At 38.0% G+C, this 20,733-nt stretch overlaps 4 protein-coding genes across 4 annotated transcripts; 1 reads left to right on the top strand and 3 right to left on the bottom strand.

Annotated features, from left to right (window-relative positions):
• Nucleotides 1-149: 149 nt before the first annotated feature.
• LOC145896129 (uncharacterized) lies at nt 150-3,367 on the top strand. The gene is made up of 3 exons (XM_082984987.1): nt 150-261; nt 2,823-3,012; nt 3,265-3,367. Exons 1-3 carry the CDS (start codon nt 222-224, stop codon nt 3,347-3,349), a joined length of 315 nt encoding a protein of 104 aa, XP_082841113.1. The 5' UTR covers nt 150-221; the 3' UTR covers nt 3,350-3,367.
• A 1,127-nt stretch (nt 3,368-4,494) lies between these two features.
• LOC145895888 (uncharacterized) lies at nt 4,495-11,164 on the bottom strand. The gene is made up of 12 exons (XM_082984667.1): nt 11,144-11,164; nt 9,796-9,994; nt 9,486-9,564; nt 9,101-9,254; nt 8,061-8,207; nt 7,537-7,679; nt 7,081-7,196; nt 6,524-6,702; nt 6,252-6,318; nt 5,524-5,645; nt 4,889-4,984; nt 4,495-4,614 (listed from the first exon to the last, which is right to left on the bottom strand). The coding sequence occupies exons 1-12, from the start codon at nt 11,162-11,164 to the stop codon at nt 4,495-4,497; spliced, it is 1,443 nt and encodes a 480-aa protein (XP_082840793.1).
• Nucleotides 11,165-12,536: 1,372 nt separating this feature from the next.
• On the bottom strand, nt 12,537-14,393 carry LOC145896128 (discoidin, CUB and LCCL domain-containing protein 2-like). Its single transcript, XM_082984986.1, has 6 exons — nt 14,265-14,393; nt 13,852-13,920; nt 13,749-13,793; nt 13,365-13,526; nt 12,875-12,997; nt 12,537-12,764 (listed from the first exon to the last, which is right to left on the bottom strand). The coding sequence occupies exons 1-6, from the start codon at nt 14,356-14,358 to the stop codon at nt 12,754-12,756; spliced, it is 504 nt and encodes a 167-aa protein (XP_082841112.1). The 5' UTR covers nt 14,359-14,393; the 3' UTR covers nt 12,537-12,753.
• Nucleotides 14,394-15,134: 741 nt separating this feature from the next.
• Nucleotides 15,135-17,072, bottom strand: LOC145896122 (D-lactate dehydrogenase, mitochondrial-like). The gene has a single exon (XM_082984978.1). It carries the CDS (start codon nt 17,061-17,063, stop codon nt 15,603-15,605), a length of 1,461 nt encoding a protein of 486 aa, XP_082841104.1. The 5' UTR covers nt 17,064-17,072; the 3' UTR covers nt 15,135-15,602.
• Between the last annotated feature and the right edge of the window lie 3,661 nt (nt 17,073-20,733).

Below are 20,733 nucleotides of genomic sequence, written 5' to 3'. Positions count from 1 at the left end.
GAATAAAGCGGCCATTGTTTCACTGCGTTCGATTTTCGCACGTTATGAAATTTTAATCATCCTCTACGACGAAAGACATCGAAAGGCGGTCGGTTGAGTTCCATAAAAGGTGGAAGCACCACTGACCGAAGTCACAATTTCTTATCAGTCCTAGCAGTCGGAAGGAGGAATTACCGAAGAAGAGCTTCGTCGAATTGTCGAGTTTCAGAAGATATACAGTTATGGCTAAGATATGGATTGTTTTCTGTCTCTTCGCAGCAGGTATATTGTAAAAAATTTCTTTGTCTAATTATAAAAGGTTAAAAAACATTTTGGAATTTAATGTCCGTTTTCATAATAATCTTGAAATGTTAATTTTTTCAATCAACATGAAGCGCACACAGGGGTAAAGACGTACAGGTGCAGAATGGAATAATTTATTATCCAAGTGTGCTTATACGTCCATAATCGAATCATGCCACTGTTATAACATATACCAGGGTGTGCCCCGCCTGGGTACTTCATGTGGCCCGCGGCAGTAGTTTTAAATTGTGTTACCCAGCCAAAGTTTCGATTAGTTTTTTTTTACTTTAATCAAAACTTCTTTGGAATTGTAATTTAAGTAAAATGCATCAGTGCCTTTGCTAGCTGTTCGGGAAAAATATAGATCGTTATGCAGTCGTGCAAAGACTCAAAACGCGGGCGTCTTTATCTGCTTAAAATTGGCCCTCATCAAAAAGTTTTAGACATACCCTGGTCCTTTTTATCCGAAACTTCCGCGTAATGCATCAAGGTTGACTGACAACTTGATTAAGCTCAAATTTAAGAAACACTTGATGGTTGTGCGGAGGAGCAAAAATCGTGTAGTTTAAACACTTAAAACGAATTTTAAAGTCCAGTAATGTTTACTAATTGACAGGTATTCAACGTATTTTTTTGCATAGGTGTTGTACAAAAATCTTGTTTGGTTTTATTTCAAAAGAATTTAGGGAGCATGAATGTCAACACCGTTAAATGTGTATTCCATCGAGACACGTTTTAAAGTCGCGCGACGCATAACCAATAAATGGTACGCGGTAAAAACTTGCAGAAACATTTCCAACTGTCCATGCGGTCCTTAGAGTATTGAAAGTCGTATTCCATGAAACAGAATCGAAAGAAGTGAAAAAAAACATTAAAAAAATTTTTTTAAAACTTTTATTTAGTCATTCCGCGCGATGCAAATCGATGATAAAATCGATTAATGAACATTTTGAAGAAGGTTTGCAAGCACATGTCATGCCTGCGTGTCAATCACAACCAAAATACACGAAGTTTTTAGCGAGAAAACGGGATTTGCAATGCCACAGATCGCGAAATTTTAAACAAGATTTCCGCCCTCAAGCAAGTGGGTGGGCCCATATCAACTCCATGATTGATTACCTGATTACGACCTTGAGAAGACCTTTGGGGGTCGTGTTTTGTTGCTTTAAGTCGATGTGAGACACAATTACTGTGGCCGACGTCACATGAATAATGAATGTAACTAAAAGGAAACGCGTCTTTTGTGTCCACTCAAATAGCCTGCATACAACCTGATACTCACTCCGTACAAGTTTAATGTCAAAATAATGCAAAACCATTAGTTGATGTTACGGACGTTACAAGGGATAATTTGCTTTGGATAGGACACAAAATTGATTCAAATTTAGTATATTTTCAATTCAAAACCTTGTGAAACTTTATTTGGATTTATTACAGAAGTTGTTGAAATTTTCTGTTACTAAGTCTTTGTTGGCCATAAAGCTATCAGGGGATTTTGATAATATAAACTCCCACTGGTTTAAACTTGAGAGAATAAGTTTTAAAATATTTTTTTAAATTTCAAGATCAGACCAAGTTTTTTGCAAAATATTACTGGCATGTCGGATTGTGTGTCTTGTGGTCCCCAGTCAAAAAAAGTGTGCCACTTGTTTTCAGCTGAAGTCAACATCTGTAATAAAATCGGTTATTAATCGCAATCTATCGGCGACTATTTCAAAATACCGACGCAGTAAAAAAAACTAATATTGAACAATCAGTAAACCAGCGTGATAAACAATAAATTTTACTACATCGACGTAGACGTGAGTCTTGTTCCCGCAATTTTCATCTCCACTTTCCAATTAATCGTTGACAAAATTGAATCATCAATGGCTCGTGAGACCTCGCCTTAAAATTCATGTGTCGATATTATTTGCAATTCCGTCAATCCGCGATGAGTTTTCAAACAAAAATTCCGTTGTCGTTTTCCACCTCCGCGAATCGATGTGAAATGACAACAAATCCATTGTTACGCTTAGAAATCAACGCGCAGCCCTCTAATGGATTATCCTTGTCATAACCAATCTGTCAATAGCGACCTGTCCTTGAATAATAATGTAGCTAACAGCAACATATGTATCATAAATGTTTTTTTTATGCGGTATCGCATGTGAGAGGTAGCGACAAATATGATTAATGAAGGGGACGTTCTGCTGATGTTGTTCAACAGATTCTGTTATTCTGTTGTTATTATTATATCCAATGAACCACAGTGCAGAAAAAAAATTATGTTTATGAACATTTACAAATAAAGCTAATGTGCATCGATAACTTAGTTTGCTTATTCATCCATCCACATCTTTTGCACTTTCTTTGAAAGATGACTGGCGAAATTTATTAATTCGATTCACTTCAAACTTTGCCTTTTAGCTTAAAGCGTGTCAAATACCTTGTTGGGGAAACTCCTTAATTAACAAAGTTTGAAAACTATCGCCGAAATTCACCTGTTGGCCTCACATGCAAGTTACGTCACACGCGACTAACAACCGTGTTTTTTGCAGTTTTTTGTCAAACGGATGCTATGCCGTGGAAAGCGGACGTTGAGCTTTCTACAGAGCGCCAAGCGTTCGTTGATTGTTGCATGCGCTTGCAGGATTTCCTCGGTAGTCCTGACAACCGTGAAGAAAAGGGTGCATTGTGCCTTGCTTTGTGCGCGAACTCGTTGGAAAAGACGGAAGAAACAGACTCAAGGTCCGTATTCATGTTTACAGAGTTCTAAGGACATTTTTCTGTTTGTGACGTCAATTCTGGTATTGCTTTTAGCAACTTTTTGCCCGTGTATCTTGTCGACAAAAATAATACCAATATTTTAAGAGTCCGTAGCCTTGCACAAATGTTTGTTTCGCGGGAAAAATGGGTCGAGTTCGACTGTTCCGGACGATTGATTTGTCACATGACTCGAAACGGTTGAATGATTTTCACTGTGGTCCTATTAATTTGCAGATCGGAGAGCAGGGGTTTGCAGATGCCCAAGAGACTCGGCTGGCGGGAAGGATGGTTGCATGACAAACTAAAGGGTGGAAAGTAACTAGACCCTCTAACTGGATAAACTCAATCTGACCGAATTGTTTTGCTAACAGCGGTCGTATTGAAATTAATCGTATTCACATCGCTTGTAATTGATTGGTGTACCTTGTAGATATATTAACGTTGTGCATTCATGCCATCGCTTTTCTCGACAATAAACTTTGTCAGCTGTTTTTGGCGGTATGTAATTGGCTATGAAGAATGTTAATTGTGAAAATTATAGTAAAAGTCGACAAAACATTTAGGGCCACTTATTGTTGATGCAAAAAATCCTTTGCGAGCCAATGGACGCTATTTAAATATGACTGACATTCCGCACAATCACCATTTTGTCAATAAAATGTGTCATTAAAATTTCTATCTATGCAATGCCGATTGTGTTGCATTTCACCTCTGTTGCTACCTGTAGCCATGTAGCGAGGATTTTCTGCTTCAGTAACTATATGATAAAACAGCTGGCAGATTTCCTTGTTACTTCTACACAGTATAGAAGCTAATTGGTTTATTACAGGTATTGCCAAGCATATATTACCGTTACTATTTGAGTTAAATGTCATATCAGCGTAACATTGACATATTAGGAAATCGCTTGACTTCTGGAGATCTGGTTTGCAATCAACTTTTCAATGACAAGCTTTTCATCAAAAAACATGCATAACATCTGCATAGCATTCCACAATGCTATGTCCCATGCAAAATTATTTTTGATGTATTTGCTCTTATTGAGACTGATTACAAAAGACTTTTAAACCATAGGCTTTCGCGAAGTGCTCATTTAATCAGATGTAACAAATGGCGTAAAGCATCAAAACATGGGTTAATCTGCTATGAAATCAGCGTATCTCAATAAGTTCCAATAGACTATATGTATATAGAAACGAGCAGACAAATAACAACATACTTACACGGCTTACTATATTATTTTACATCATAAAACAACATATGTGTTCATGCGTCACAAATCTGTATGCATTTGGTCATGTTTCTTTTAAAAAATCGAACACTTTGTTTTGTTTTTCAAGCCTGAAATTAAGTTCACAACAAAATCATTGGCAGGATAACTCAACTTGTTGAAAAATCGTCCAGTTCAGTCGCATAGAAACGAAAAACTGGCGAGTTAACTTTACGAAATAGAAAAGCCAGAAACTAATTGTTTTCTGTGTCGGGAACTTCAGTCTCCCTCATCTCATCGTTCCACCATCGCGTGAGGGCAACAACGAAAATGATAAGAAATATGAAGAAAGTGACAACGGTGCCAATTGTAAGCTGGAAAATAAACAGGATTGGTTACAACCGTGGCGAAAGTCCAAATATAATGGCACCGAGTTCTAGTAGATAGAACACAATAAAATGGACGAAACAACACAAGGTAAAATGTTTTTTTTCTATTTCGGGCATTAAATTTCCGGCTTTTTAAATCAAATGCAGGCTTTGATTTCGCTTTAACCATCAATAAGAAAAACTTATTTGCCACAAAAAAGTGGCTTAAAATATTTTTTTTTTTGTAAAAAATTGTAATACAATGTTAAAATATGTGAACCTGCATTGGGAGGTTTAAAACATTCACCGACACGGATTTGGAGAAGGTTTGGTTTCTGTATCGAGCCTTGCAATGATAAACTCCACCGTCATTTACCTGCGATTGAAATGAATGGAAGTTCTGGGTCGATTTAAACGTTAAATCCAAGCCGATAATCCACAGGATCACGATTTGTTAAGTCAACTGAATATTTCCCAGTTTTTTTCAAGCAATTAAATTGTCTCATTTGGAAATTGTTTTAACCATGTTTATTGTATAAGTTACTGTTAGTCTGTATTTATATGCTATTGTTGGCCACGTGACTCTTCTATTAGTGCAAATTAAATTATTTAATATTCCAGTATTTCGATTGCTAAGCGGGTTAAATGTTTTCTTGCAACAGTTTATTGATGATGCTGCCAAGCATGTTGTCAAAGTAAAGGGATCTTTTAACAAGCCGTTTATTTTTTGATAAATTTGGCCAAAAGAGACTTTTGTGGACAATTATTTTTAAAAACTACGAGTGTTATTTAACTATTTTATTCGTTGTGCTGTATTTTAAAATTAGTGCTTAACCACAATTACTGACACCGTTAGCTTTTGTTCAATTAACATTTACGTCACGGTATTGAGAAGGTTGAGAAACACTTTCACACCTCCAAGTCCGCTAAGCAGAGGCTCCCGTTGTCATGACGAAACAACCTGTCAACATTGTGGGAATGGGAGGGGATTTCCCAAGTCACATTGGGTTGTTCTGGGTTTTCGTCAATGTCGTAATCTACAAACAATTTTAAAAGTTATAAACAGTTATTTAGTTTTACAGGCTTAGCAGCCCAGGCATTGCAGCCTAGCTAGATCAGCCACTTTTTCCTGACAAGTCGTAGCAAGATTTAAAAATCAAGCTCCCGGTGAGGTTTGATCTCGCGACCCTGGGCTAACCGGGCCCAACGTTCCAAACTAACTGAGCTACAGAAGTTCGGCGGTTTCACGGTTTATATTGTGGCCAAGGTACACTTGTGCGCACGTGAAACCTACACACATACCAATCATGCAATTGCATGAACATTACTGCGTTTTAAACACTTTTATTCGTAAATATCCAAATTGTCTTGTACGTATTTAGGTAGGTTGCCTATACGGATCGACATTTATTACCAAGTAACCACTAATTGGCAAAATCTGTACCTAGTTTAAAGCAGCAGTCAGCTGAACTGATGAAAAGGGAGAGCTTATAGGTGAAAAGAGTGCCCTCTGTATACAGCTCTCTGGAGTAGTTTATATCATATCAATTGTGTTAAATATTCAGGCAAGTTAATGGGGAGTGATTTCCTCTAACTAATTATTTGTATTATCGTGAATTTTATTATATTTAGATTATGTAAACCTTCTAGTCCTGAACCGTTGATTGTGAAGTACGTGTCGTTCCGTTTGGCGATGCAATGAATACAAATCTGTAAACAAAATTATGCAGGTTTAGTATCGATATTTTATTGCAATAAACCAGGTCTTGTTTCAAACAAGTTATTTTATGTTGCAATATATTGAGGTCGCAGCCAGACAATAAAAAGCTTGTACATGCGACATTTGCCCTTTATTAGTTTGGAAAAACAAAAAGTTATAATGTGAGTAATAGTGTCAATGCAAAACCAAACGTACGTAATCGCCGGGATTAACGGAAACGTCGGATGAGATGAAGCAAATATCCACGGGCAACGAGCTCCGGAAATCTGCACAGCTCTCATTCATTTCGTTGTAATTCTCAATGATTTCTGGTGACTGAGTTGGTTCAGGCGTATTTTCAGCTTTCCAGTCTTCGGCACAAAGTTGCTGAAAGTCTGTCCACAATTATTATATTGCTGTTGCTGCCAGGCTTGTTATAATATAATAATCTGCCCTGCTGGCACAATTAAACTATTATTGACCTACGTTTCAGCTATTCAGTTAGGCTTTTCCTGAGGAAGATTTCTTTCGACAGATTATTAAAATGCAAAAACTGGGCATAGTTTCGTGGCACAAATTTGAGCTGATGGGTAGGAACCGACAAGAGAAGAATTGTCTGATTTGGGGCAAAGATTACAAATATTTTTTGGGGGATAAATGTTTAAATGAAGGGAATATTTGTTTTAAAATATCATTTTTCACAAGACAACTTTCTTTACAAACTGAATATCCACATAATTATTAATTACGAACACGGTTTCACGGTTACTTGCCTTTAAATGTGAAACCTTGTATATTTCGCCCCGACATCTTGGCTGGTTTAGAGCAAGTGGGGGCTTTCCCTTGTATGGTTTTTCCCGATTTTATCCAAACAAACAGTCCAAGTAACCTGCAGTTCAAGTTTTAATTTGTTTATTATTTTTCATGTACACTAGTATATTTTGCCACTGGAAATTGCATAAACCGTGATTTTATTGGTGAAAACAATTATATCAGCGATAGCCAATGTGGATCTCAAAAGCTGCCATGTGGTTTGCAGCAAAAACTGCTGAACCTGTTCATTTAGGCAACTAAGCCAAAAAGATAAACGTGAATCAGTTTGGATGAAAAACGTTTAGCTTGACTTGGCGTTTTGGGGGTTCCCTGATATTGATTGTTTGGGTTGATCCCAAGTCAAAGAAAAAGAAAATCGTCTAAAACAGTTTTGAATCAAGTTATTTCATTCTTACTCGCAATTACATTTCCACGGGTTGTTGGACAACGTGAGAGAGTTAAGACGATGAACTTGATCGAAAAAGTTGCTTGAAATCGTCTCGAGGTTATTTCCATCCAAGTTGAGGGAATTCAGACGCGGTATCTTTGTGAAAGCAGCCTGCAAAAACGTATATAATCCACGAGCCTGCAAAAACGTGTATAAACCACGAGCCTGCAAAAACGTATGTAAACCACGAGCCTGCAAAAACGTATATAATCCACGAGCCTGCAAAAACGTGTATAAACCACGAGCCTGCAAAAACGTATGTAAACCACGAGCCTGCAAAAACGTGTATAAACCACGAGCCTGCAAAAACGTATGTAAACCACGAGCCTGCAAAAACGTATGAAATCCAAATGAAGCTCTGTAAGTAAGCAAGGGCAAAAACGACTTTGGAAGTTTGTTAGACATCAAGGTCGGGTTATGTCAGTTTGTCATTTTTGCTGTTGTTACCAAGTTAAACAAAGCAAGTATCAGATTAATCAGTACTGTCCTAACCGGTTCCAATTTTTCGATTCTGTTGTCTTTTAAGTTTATCACTTCCAGTGACTGCAAACCGTTAAAAGCTCCTTTCTCGAACGAGGAAAGCTGGTTGGAGTTGATTGTAAGTTCCCGTAATCCGGTAAGGCCGTTGAAAGCGTCGTTCTTTGGAAAAAAATAGTTTTCGTGTTGAAGTTATGTATCCTAGGGTTCAATCACAAAACATGAAGCCACAAACTAGTTTATGCAATTTCTTCAATACACCGTGTCAGTCTCAGGTCTGTAACTTAGAAATTCCTGGTGCACTATTTTGGATAGACTGACTTAAAAAAAAAGCTCGTGCGAATAAAGTTTTTTAAGTCAGTCTGTTTAAAACAGTGCACCAGCAATTACAATAGTTTTGAATAAAAAAGCCAAAGCTAAGATGCTGTTAATCATTTTATAGTAAACGTTTCGAACCTATACTTGGTTCATCATCAGTACTACTACAGCAGGTTGCAATTACTATAGTTTTATGTATAAATTGGTAAATATATTAGTTGAACCGATGGACAACTATGGGGGTTCCTTATTAACCTATAAAGCCTTGCAGTGTTCCAGGAACAAAAAATTTGGGGAAATAAAGCAACTTGAACGCCGCCAAACGTGTTTAAATAGGAAAAGGGGACATCAATAAATCAGCTTCAACTACTTCCGCAAAAAACACTTTAACACAATTTTCGGGTTTACTCATCAAAATCACCAAATTGTCATAAATGTTAATTTTCGATATGACGGATTAACACAGGGATGTCGAACTGGCGGCCCGCGAAATAAATAGGTCCCATTTGTCCTTGTGGCCCGCATGGCCCGCATGGCCCGCATGGCCCGGAAATGGTCGCTCACGGCTCCGTAGACAACAAACAAACTATTGTAATTTCTATGCCAATATGGGAGACGAAAAGGTCTTTCAAACCTTGGCGTTTTCTAAGACCCGCGTAAAATCTGTGAGGAATTTACCACTCATGGATTAACGCGAATGTTTGGGTTAAGAGAGTCCACATTTGGAATTCAAGCACCTTTATCGTTTTAATTGCGTTGTATGAGAAAGTGAGAGCCGACACGCTCCGTAATTCCTCCACTTTAAATCCGTTCTTCGGCAAAGAGGTGAAGCGGTTCTGCTCGAAGCTGATTCTCTGTATTCCGTACGGCCATTTCTCATCGGGTAATGAACTGGTGAATGACATAAAAATGCGATTTGCTTCACGGCAAAGCGAGAAAGTATTTTTGAAACGCGTATGCGGTACAAAGCAATGGAGCCTGTAGTGCTTTGTAGGAAGCTGCAGACAGGGCCAGGCCACTGTTTCGACTAAATTTGCCACATCATGCTACGTTAAAGAAAAAAAACAAAAGGAGCAGCATCTTTTTTTAGCAGTTGCCTCCGAGGTTGCACGCAAAACTTACCTTAAACCTTTCTGGGCGCAGTAGGCTTGAGATTGTTGGCAATAACAAACAGTGTTGCAAATAGTTCGTTCTTGAGGGCCTGAAATGTATGTAGAGGGGTTACGTGAAACGTCCTCTCCCATCAATGAAATTTAAGTCAAGTAGATCTGCTAGTTTGTCAAAAAGTATAACTACGTTGGGCTCGACCAGCAAAGCCATTTATAACACTGACGATGGTTTAATTTTTTGCCGAAACGTCTAAATAAATAATACATGGCAAAGTTTTCTGCAATATGGGCCAGAAAGTTTGCTGTCAGAAATGTTTTGAAACTTTTACGCTGAGGTTGTTGTCGTCCACGACCTTGCTGCCCCCGGTTCTGTGGATATTGGGGCTGCTGGGGTTGGCGCTGGCGGGGCTGCTGGGGTTGTTGGGGCTGCCGAGGTTGCTGGGGTTGCTGGGGTTGCTGGGGCTGCTGGGGCTGCTGGGGCTGCCTATTCTGTTGTTGACCACGCGGGTTATTTTGAGGTCCCTGAAGAAGCAACTTTGTTATGTTAATGTTTTTAACTTTACGTCGCTTTAGTTATGCATTGGATCAAACCGAGTTATTAGAATTGTTTGAAAAGAAATTGTTTCTGAATGACGGATTTAGGAGAGACATTTCCTTTCAAATGTCTTTTGTTCAACTAACATTTACAAAGTTTGGCGGTGAAAGTGACATAAATTTCGCTTTAAAGACCTGAGATAGCCGTGTCTAAAAGTTTCTAAATGCTACTACATTTTTTCCTATATCTTAGAATTTTTTCCACAGCGTTACGCAAACTTAGTCCAATCTTTTCCAAAAGCCGCGATACAAAAAATATAAAACTGTTTACCTTCACAAACTTACACAGCAAATTATGTTGACTTACCCGACCTTGTTGAGCGAACGCACATAGAAAGAGACATAATCCACAATACAAAAGTAACGCTTTCATGATGCAATAAATTATACTCCCATTACACTCTTACCACAGCATCAAGTGCAACGCATTGGAATAAAACGTTCGCATGTCAATACGTTCGCATGTCAATATGATCTAACATTTAAATTGGAAGTATTTTCAGTGCAATGTACGTCAGCAATATGATTGTCATAAGAAAATTTTTTCCTCGAGATTGGGGAAAGACAAAGGCACGAAGTGGACTCTGTTGCGACGAAACAAATTTGTTAAGGGCCCTTCGAACGTAGGTAGGCACTTCCTTGCATCATTCACATCCTCGGGTTTCGAGTTTTAAGAGTCACTTACGCGTTTTGACGAGTCACATGTGGATACACATCAAGCGGGGACGGGAGTATAAATTAAAATGCTCATTCCAGGGTTAAAAGTAAAAAAAAACATTCTTTCCGAAAAGACTTTTCTGTCAGAATCTATTCCTCTAATGAGCATTGTCATTCTATACCAGCGACAATAATTTATTCCGATAGGAAGTCAATAACTTATTTATAATAAACCTGCTGGCTATAACAATCTGAAACTTCCGAAAGTTTCAAATTATTGACTTCTAACGGGAAATTTATGACAAAAAAAGTAATCACCGTGTTTTCGTATAGGTGAGATTTTTTAAATAAGTGAAAAAATTTACTATCTATGTTTTTCTGGTAACATTTTGGGACACACACCAGCCGTCGAATTCTTACCGGTACGTCGTATTTGACCATTTTACCTTACTTTCAGCACTGGTTTATTCACATTCGCATCCATAACTTTATGGATGTGCGTGGCCGTTAATTTTGTGGAAATTTTTTTTTTATATATTTCAGTCAGGGCCTGCCATTATTTCAATAGTTGACTACGTCATCAAACTGTGCCCGTTGGCAAAAGGGGCTCGCAGTAGTTTATGACCTTTCTGGCTGCTTTATTTTGCCTGTAAATAACTCTAAGGGTCTCAGAGATATTTAACAGTGTCTCGATGGCCTGAGCGGTTATTGAGTCTCTTTGATGGTTAAACCTGCTTCTGCCCCGTTCTATAAAGCACCCAGAACCAAGATATCTTCCCGAATAATTGTATTCATTTCTGTTATCTTCTTCATTACGACGGTACATTACAACTTTCAATACAACGTTGATAGGATGCCAGCAAATAGAATGGCAGCAAATAGAATGGAATCAAATAGAATGAATTAGAATGAATTTACCGGTCTAACCTGGACTTTTTAACGCTCTCCATTATGAGAGCTGATTGGTCAATAATGTCACGTGATATCATGAGGCGCTTGAAGTAATATAATACAAGAACATAGGTGTGATGTGACATAAGCATAGGAGAACATTTTATGTGGTAAACAGGATGTTGAATGAATCACTTTACTCGAGAATATTCGATGGCTCAATCATTTGGGTCACATTGTGGGATTATGCAGTACATGTGCAAAGCTGCGCGCAAAACATTACGCAATACAAGCACTGGTTTCTGTGACGTATGTTACACACGCAAAACATTACGCAATACAAGCACTGCTTTCTGTGACGTATGTTACATGCCCAACGCCAAACAAAATAATACGTTTATAAACAAATTCTGGCTAGCTTAATTATGTCCTGGGAGATTTTTTCGGTATTTTCCAGACTGCGTGCTCCTTATTTTTTTACGCTATTCTTTCCATTGCAATTGTTTTAAAACCGCAGTATTTGTCTTCACCATGAAAATGCCAGTAAAAGTTGGCACAGAAGGCCGGTGTTGATTTTTGGACGAAAAAGCAACTTTTATCATATATGCTACTGTGACAAGCTGTTCACCAGAAATACGTAAGTCGATTTTAAACAGTCACGTCAAAAACATGGCCAAGAGGCTGAAGCTTTATTCAAATCAATGTATATTTTAACATACAAGCCAACAACAGAGAATAACAACCAAGAATCTATTCTGAATGTATAAATATTGTACATAACAATTACGCAAAGTAAAACAAGTAACTGTAATATATATTACCAGAACGAAAGTCCACTTTATTGTACTTTTCCCAAAACACCACTAATAAAAGTGTCTTGTGCAAATTTATTGAGAAGTTTTTGAGAATTCTTGCAGGGGTTTTACCTTTTTACTACAGGCAACAGGTAGCATATGAAGTAACTTATTGTGTACTGACGAATGTCGTTAATTGCAATATATTCATTTTTAGGGCACAAAACGTTTTCTGAAATTATATTACCGATGTAGGCTATACGCGCTATACCATACAAGATCTACAACACATGAAAATGTTTCGAAATTCCTTGCATATACGACAGTAACATTCTCCATCGTAAGTCAAATGCGTTCTGCAAAACAAAATAATTGTTTACCTGAAAATGTAATTTGTGTTTGGACTATAATGTGTTGAAATCCATGGTTACCAAGCCTCTCTAAAAAGGTAAACATGAATACTTACTTCCAAAATAGAAACTGTATTGACCGCCTCGCTGCGAAGCGGACACCACGCCATTGTGAAAGGAACCAGGAAAATAATTTTGCAATCCTCGTTTGTAAACGGTCACAGGACCTCCAGCCGCACCTGGAATATACAGTTATAAGAATAAGCCGTTTGACTGAAGTTCCAAATATTTTTCATTGACTTAGTAAAAGTGATAAATGATTTCGAAACTTGCAATAACAGTGAACGTAACTTATAACGAGAATTCAGGTTTTGCAAAAGTAAATCAGATAAAAACACGCGTAAAAACTTTATAAAATTTTGAACGTAAGGAACAGTTGATTCCATGCAGTTTGTCGGCCAGCCTTGCATTTTTGATCTCGATTTTTAAATGTTTTGCAGCCAATTGATTCAAATCGAGTGTTATGCAGAATTTTTACCGCTTAATATCCTCTACTCGGTCGTTCATACATCTTCAATTCATTGTGCTTTCATTACATTTTCATACCTGTGATCTTTCCGTCGTGTATTGCCGCTCTGCATATACTTGACTCGGTTGTGTAAACGATCGTCCCCCATATCGTAATTTCATGCAGGATGTGACAGTTGGGAGGGCAAATAGCAGTAAAACTTGGGGTCCAAAACTCGCCGAAAGTTGAATAACAATTTGCTGCATTCACGTAAAAGTATGTTAACTTCCTCTGTTTCCGCACAAAAGTCGAAATATTATCGTAGGCCTACTATACGGACAGGCAAATAAATGTGTTGATTGTATGCTTGCAGTTGTTATGAATAGTCAGATCTAAACGATAATATCGTAATTTAATACCATATCGTGCTATGTACATGCACTAAATAGCAACACCATCAAGCCAAGAAAACCGCTACTTACCTTGTAACTGGGGTTGAATTACAGAAATAACGCGCAACAATCTGCCTGTAATATTCAAATATGTCACAGTCAAAAACGCCTCGGTTTATATTGAAAATTTTACCTTTCAATGTTTGCATCTCTGCCAATGCAGTTTTCAATTGTTTCTCGGTCTCCGTTAGTGGTGATGGTGCTTCAAAACACAATCAATTAATTGTTTGCAATAACGTATTTTGTAGTTTCTTTTCATTCGAGTTCAATGTACTCAGTCAGTAAGACTGCGTAAAATGGCATATTGTGGCCTTTCACATATTTTACAAAAAAGCGTCTACTAGTTTTGCATGCGTGTCCTGTCTTTATTTACAATATTTATTCTGCCTTACAGAAAAATATATAGGCCTACTTGGTCACGAAGAAACTTACACTATATTTTCCGCCACAACAGAAATATATTCATATTTCACGAGGTGCGCAAACTAAAGAACCGCGGTTTGTCTGCTTAAGTTTGGTAACAAATTTGCTCGTTCCTCAACTTACGTTTCTCCAAGCAAGTTCCACAGCAATCCGTCATGTAAGGCCGCAAACGACAAAATCCCATCATTTTTTTCTCAAGACACAAATTTCGTGGCATGGAGTCGGTACATTTTTGTCCACCTTTAAATTTAGTAACATTTTAAACGAAACCATTTAAAAGCGTAAAAAATATATGACCAAAACATAGTATCGGCAACCATTGCAACAACAGCTCACGGGGTCTTACGTATATGAGAAAAGTACAGTCTAATTATTTCATCAGACTAATTTGACAAGCAGAATATGATATATTTGCTGTCATTTTGAATCGGTCGTACTTAAAGGCAGTTTTCTCTGCCGCCGGTTCGCGAACCTGTTCATTTTTTGTCATAGCTTTGTTGTTAATCGCACGACCGTAAAAGTTGTTGAAAAGTGCCAAACAGGCTTTATACCATTAGGCTACAAGTTAAAAAGCAGAGTTCGATTGTTGCTTTGCAAACAACCATCACAAAGCTTACCTGCAAATGTTAAGCATGCAAAAACAAACGTCACCATCATTAAAGAATGAAACCAACCCATCGTCGATAACAGGTCCTCCTGCTATAGCTAACCTTGTTGAATATAGTAGTGCGCCTCACTTGCAATTTGACTTGTGCAAATAGAACCCTTACACGTGGTGGTTACGTGTCTGCGTTGCGCAGCGCACTTAAACCCATTTGTATTTGCTTGTTGGGATATGAACGTGACTAATTGCATATGTTAGTCAATGTGTTTAGCTCATTCAATTAACTCATGTCCGCCGTTATATTTTGTCCCAAACATTAAAAAAAAACATCATCACCACGAGCAAATTTGTTTAAGGAAGCATTGACAAATTTCACATTTATTGCATAACAGACGCTATATTAAAAACAATTTGCAGAAAGAATTGCATTATGAATATAGATCTAAATTTTTACCGACTATCAAAAAGTATGTGATATTATTATGATGTTATAACTTGATAATACAAATTAGTGTCCTGTTGCTACTAATAAAATGTAAATATTAATCTACTAGTATTTGCAAAGCTCACATAAAATCCTATACATGTAATATAGCCTGCAGCAATTCAATATCCCTGGTTAGCAATAACTGATTAGAAGGTTTTTAAAAACATAATTATAGCATTAAACCAACATTGTGGGTAACAGCAAGAAAACCAAACATTAAAAAATTGCAATCAAAATATATACCACCAAAATATGAAGCTGTTATGTTTGGTTAAAATACAAAAATGACAATTATAGAAAACATTGCATTTTGCATGAACTTTAGAAAAACATAGTGCAGAAGGAAGAATTTTCATTCAAAAATATGAAGTCATTCAAACACTTTCCCAGGGTTCATAAGATTGCATGGATCAATGCTGTTTTTTATCGACTTCATCAGTTTAACACCAGTCACACCCACTTCATCCAACAAAAGATTGCGCTTTCCAACACCTATACCATGTTCACCTGTACAGGTGCCACCAAGCTTCAGGGCATGATTAGCAATGGCGTTTGACAGCTGCTTGGCTTTTATAACTTCTTCATTACTGTCAATATCCATACCTAGCACACAGTGAAAATTACCATCACCAACATGTCCTAAAATGCCACCCAAAAGACCAGACTTTTTCATTGCTGCTTGCGCATGGGAAACAGCTTGTGGCAGTGCAGACAATGGTACACACACATCTGTTGATAAAGCCTTAGTTCCAGGCCTTAGAGCAATAAGTGCATACAAGAGGTCATGCCTTGCCTTCCATAAATGATTTTGTTTTTCCTGAGTGTCTGCCCATTCGAAATTAGACCCACCGTTCTCTGTTGCTATTTCTGCAGTTAAATTCACCTGTTCTTTTGTCCCATTTTCAGACCCATGAAATTCTAAGAACAAAGTCGGTTTGACAGCTTTGTCAAGCTTACTAAACTTATTCGCAGCATCTATGGTTATTTCATCCAGCAACTCAATCCTGGCAATAGGTATGCCAGATTGCAAAACCTGAGTTGCACTGTTAACTGCATCCAAAACTGATGGAAAAGAGCATACGGCAGATAAGGTGCATTCAGGAAGTGCATGAAGCCTTAAGGTGGCTTCTGTGATAAATCCCAAGGTTCCCTCTGAGCCAACAAACAGTTCAGTTAAGTTATATCCAGCAGAAGATTTTCTGCATCTTCGGCCAGCACCGCCTGTGTTTGTAATTGTACCATCTGCCAAGACAACCTCTAAGTTTAAAACATTTTCTTTCATTGTGCCGTATCGCACTGCGTTTGTGCCAGATGCCGAAGTGGCAGCCATGCCACATAAAGAAGCATCTGCACCAGGATCAACTGGGAACCACAGTCCAGTGCTTCGAAGTTCATTGTTAAGCTGCTTTCTGGTAACTCCAGGTTGGACTTTTACATCAAAGTCCTCTAAATTGCACTGGTTGATTTTGTCCATGTTGGTGAGGTTAACACATATTGAGTCCTGTAGGGGAGCGACCCCTCCTTCCAAACCAGTGCCAGTTCCGTAGGGTGTCATGCATATTTTGTGTTTGAAGCACAGTTTAGCAATTTCACTGACCTCCTGAACTGAATTTGGCCAAACTACAGCAATAGGGGACATGTATCTGTGGTAGGATTCGTCGTGGTTATATTGTTCACAAGCAGCATTCGACGTGGCCACACATTTTTCACCGACAATGCCTTTAATCTCATTGGCGACCTTTAGGACGGCTGCCCTATTGGAACTGTAACGCAGGACATTGCGAATGGGAAATTTTAAAGACATGCTCGAGTTGAAAAATGAAGGCAACATGGCAACAAACAGAACTGTTTACAAAATAACAAAATATAATATGACTTTAGGGGAATAACCTAAACATAAAAATGTTATTTACCTTCAGTGGACCATGTTACTTGGATTTTATGTATGCCATGGTTAGACTATTTTGTTATGAGATTCTAATCGTTTTTACACTTGAGTGTGCAAGCTGGTTTGATTCGCAAAAGTTATGACAGTTTATTAAATAGGTCAACACCGACCTTACACAAAGCATGATGGGCATGTTCGACAACCTATAGTTTTTCCGTACTGTTGGGGTGTTTTTGGTTATTATCCTAATTTCTAATCATGGAAATAGAGTCACGGAATATAATGTGCAAAGCTCATAGCATTGTAACGTAATGAAACATGTCACCAATGCAAAAATCAAGCCTTATTAAATACCCTCTACGTATTGCTTATATTATGAGTCAAAAATTCCGTGTCTTGTTGATTGCAAAAACTCTTTCGCTTTTCTGTTATGTGAGGTTATATCACGTTTCAAGTTCCTGACCGCCGTTGACAGTTGCCACGCAGCCGACCACTTTGATTCAAAAGTCTCAGTAATTTTGTCCTTCTACTTTTTCGCTACTGTCAAACTGCTATTTTACCCGCTTGCTGTTGATTCAGTCAACTATACAAACAACACCTGTAGGCGAATTGGCAACACCAGTACCAGTCTTTTTGTGATAAAGATTGCCAGTAAATGTGGTTGCTAACAAAATTATCACATGAAACGGTGGCGTCACATCATCAGTCTCGCGTTCGTCATAGAGAGGTTTTTGGTGGTTGATATCTGTCGTCTCACCGTAGCAGTTATGCCCGTCTCCAAGCTGTCCTTGGCAGCAGGAGCATCGGAATACTCCTTGCAGGTTCAGGCAAGTTGCGTTAGCATGGCAAGTGTGCGATTGTCAGTCAAATTCCATTCACGTCCATAGCACAAGTTATTGCACACGTTGGTAAAATATTCGGTTAGTTGTATGGAATTTGTGTGCAAAGTCTGATAAGTTTGGTGTATATTTGCCAACTCATATAATTTATTTTTATAATTTTAAATGTGTTTGATGCATATGGACACCAATTCCTGATCCAGGACTCAGAAGAGTGTATCAGGATTCAGATGCATTGAATCAATAACAGTGACAAATTTAACTGCATGGGGGATAAACAAAAGTCCCCTTGGCATGCCGTGGTGTATCCGGTATAATATTTGAGGTAAAATGGCGTCACCACATATACCAATGCCCACACCAACCTCACAAATACCACTTTTTATTTACCAGTCAGTCTCCTACAAAAACAGTGCACCAGCAAGACTGACACGACAAATTAAAAAAAATTGAACTTTTTATTCCGTTAGTTCAATTCAATGGAAAAATTCGCCCAAATTCCTCAGTTAGCTACAAAACCCTTCCCACCTTCACAGTATGTTCCATTTCCTGCAAAACCGTCAAGGCAGACGCAAGTGTAGTTTCCTTGTGTGTTGACGCATGTGGCGTTATCGTGACAACCGTGGGTGTTCATTATGCATTCGTTTAAGTCTGAAAGACACGCAATATCAGGGTTTACATGCTATGTCCGCGCTTCACTCAAAAACAACCCCATTTCAATCAATCGATGACATTTCCTAATAGCCTTATTTCGCTTCAAATGTTATTGCAATTTCAATTCAAGGGATAACACCACATGGTGTTAATATGTCTTTATTAATGCCAGGGCAATCGAGGAGGGGTATCGTATTGCATGGTCCCATTTAAATTATGTGGAAGTTAATTTATCGTGAAAAGACTACACAGCCATGCAAGTGCATTTTTTAAAAATCGTTTAGGCACCTTACATCTCTACCTATACGTTGAATAGGCAAGTAGATTTTTTTGGAAAAACGCAAATTTGTTTGCTCTAGTTCACAAGCCTCATCGGGATATTTTGTAATGTCTTACCACTGCAGTCGCGACCATTTCCTGTAAAGCCGGACTTGCAATAACAAGAGTATGTACCGAGTTCATTGGTACACGCAGCGTGTTGATGACAGTTGTGCGATCCATCTGAGCATTCGTCAACATCTAAAACGTATAAGACTCATTGTACAAAATTTACAATGATACGATTATTTTTTCGTCTTGTAACTGGTCCCCTGTCAATACAGACACCTTTTTTGGTAAGGACTAAACCTTTAAATCAATTAAATGAGTTGTCAACTTTTTTTTGCAACACAAAACAAGGTAACAGAACAAAATTTAAGTTTTTATTTTGAACTTGCAGCTAAAGCAGTAATTGTTTGCGTTATCGCATAACGTTACCGCAACGCGAAACTAGTAGTTTGTCGCATCGATACCATTTTACCCACTAAAATCATACAATTTTAATTTTTTTAGTAAATTTGGGCATGAAAACATAGTAAGCATTTCCGTTTACATAAGCACAGAGAAAGAGTTTCAACGCATACTAAACTACACTTAAAACCCATGAACTTAATAGTCAGAAAACGTTATAATTACGCAAAGGTAAAATATATAAAATATCGCTGCGGCCTTAATATAAACATTTTGTACCTGTGCACTGAGATCCCATTTCAGTGAAACCAGTTTGACACTGGCAAGAATAACTCCCGATTGTGTTGGAGCATGTCGCATGCAATTGACAAATGCTTGGTGAGTTTTGGCACTCGTTAATGTCTGTAGAAAACCAACACGTTAATATGCAGTGATATGCAAATATATGCAGGGACTTACCCACACAAGCGACACCGTCCCCACTGAAGCCAGTCTTGCATGAACAGGAAAACGAACCTATACGATTTGTGCATGTGGCGTTTTCGTTGCATATGTGAGTACCCGATGAGCACTCGTTGATATCTGTGAAAGAAAGTATTGGATAAAGTGACTTTGAATAAATTGTTTTTGCGAAACATGAAATATTTGGCTACAAGCAGCGAGCAAAACAATAACATTTTGAACCCACTAAGCGGAAAGTAGTTTGTTATCAAGAAAGTTAAGTTTTCTATCCTGTATAATGGAAATAATTAAGTTTTCCCGTGTGCATCCTTTTTTCAGTTTGGTAAAACACTCATAATTAGGCCATCGCAGCAACGTCTGGACGTAACGCTATACTACATTATGATGATTGCCCCTATTATGGTCAACCGCAAAAGTGTAGTTTCACATTTTTCCTGTTTGAAGTAATGGCGACTGCGACGGTCAGCACAAAACCTCTAAGGCTGAACATTTGTTTTCTTCTGTTTTAAATGTTTCCTTGGCACGTTGAACCGTTCATGGCAAATCCTGAAAGACAAACACAGGCTGAACTGTTCCACGACGAGTTCTCGGGACATCCTCGTTGCTTTGCCTCGCAAACCAGACCGTCTAAAATTAGTTCAAACCATTACAAATCAAAGCTCACGACTAAAAAGTGTCGTCTATGATGTCAATTGTTGTCGAAACTATCTAATGCTATAACAATAAGGCGGAAGAAGTTAAGTTATGACTATGTATAGCTAAAGCTGCAGTAACGCACGGAAATCTTACCAAGACATGTTGAGTTAGCTTTGTCGCATCCAGCTACCTTAAATTGTGGAATAGTCGTTGTCCCGTTTTTACCCGAAGGCAACTCTGTAAAAACGTAAACTCTTAAAACCAAACCGTCTATTTAACGCATAATTAACTCA

The sequence above is a fragment of the Ascidia mentula genome, chromosome 3 (genome assembly GCF_947561715.1).
Source record: "Ascidia mentula chromosome 3, kaAscMent1.1, whole genome shotgun sequence".
Lineage (NCBI taxonomy): Eukaryota > Metazoa > Chordata > Ascidiacea > Phlebobranchia > Ascidiidae > Ascidia > Ascidia mentula.
Note: the sequence above shows the minus strand (reverse complement) of the source record. Positions and strands in the feature narration are given on the sequence as shown.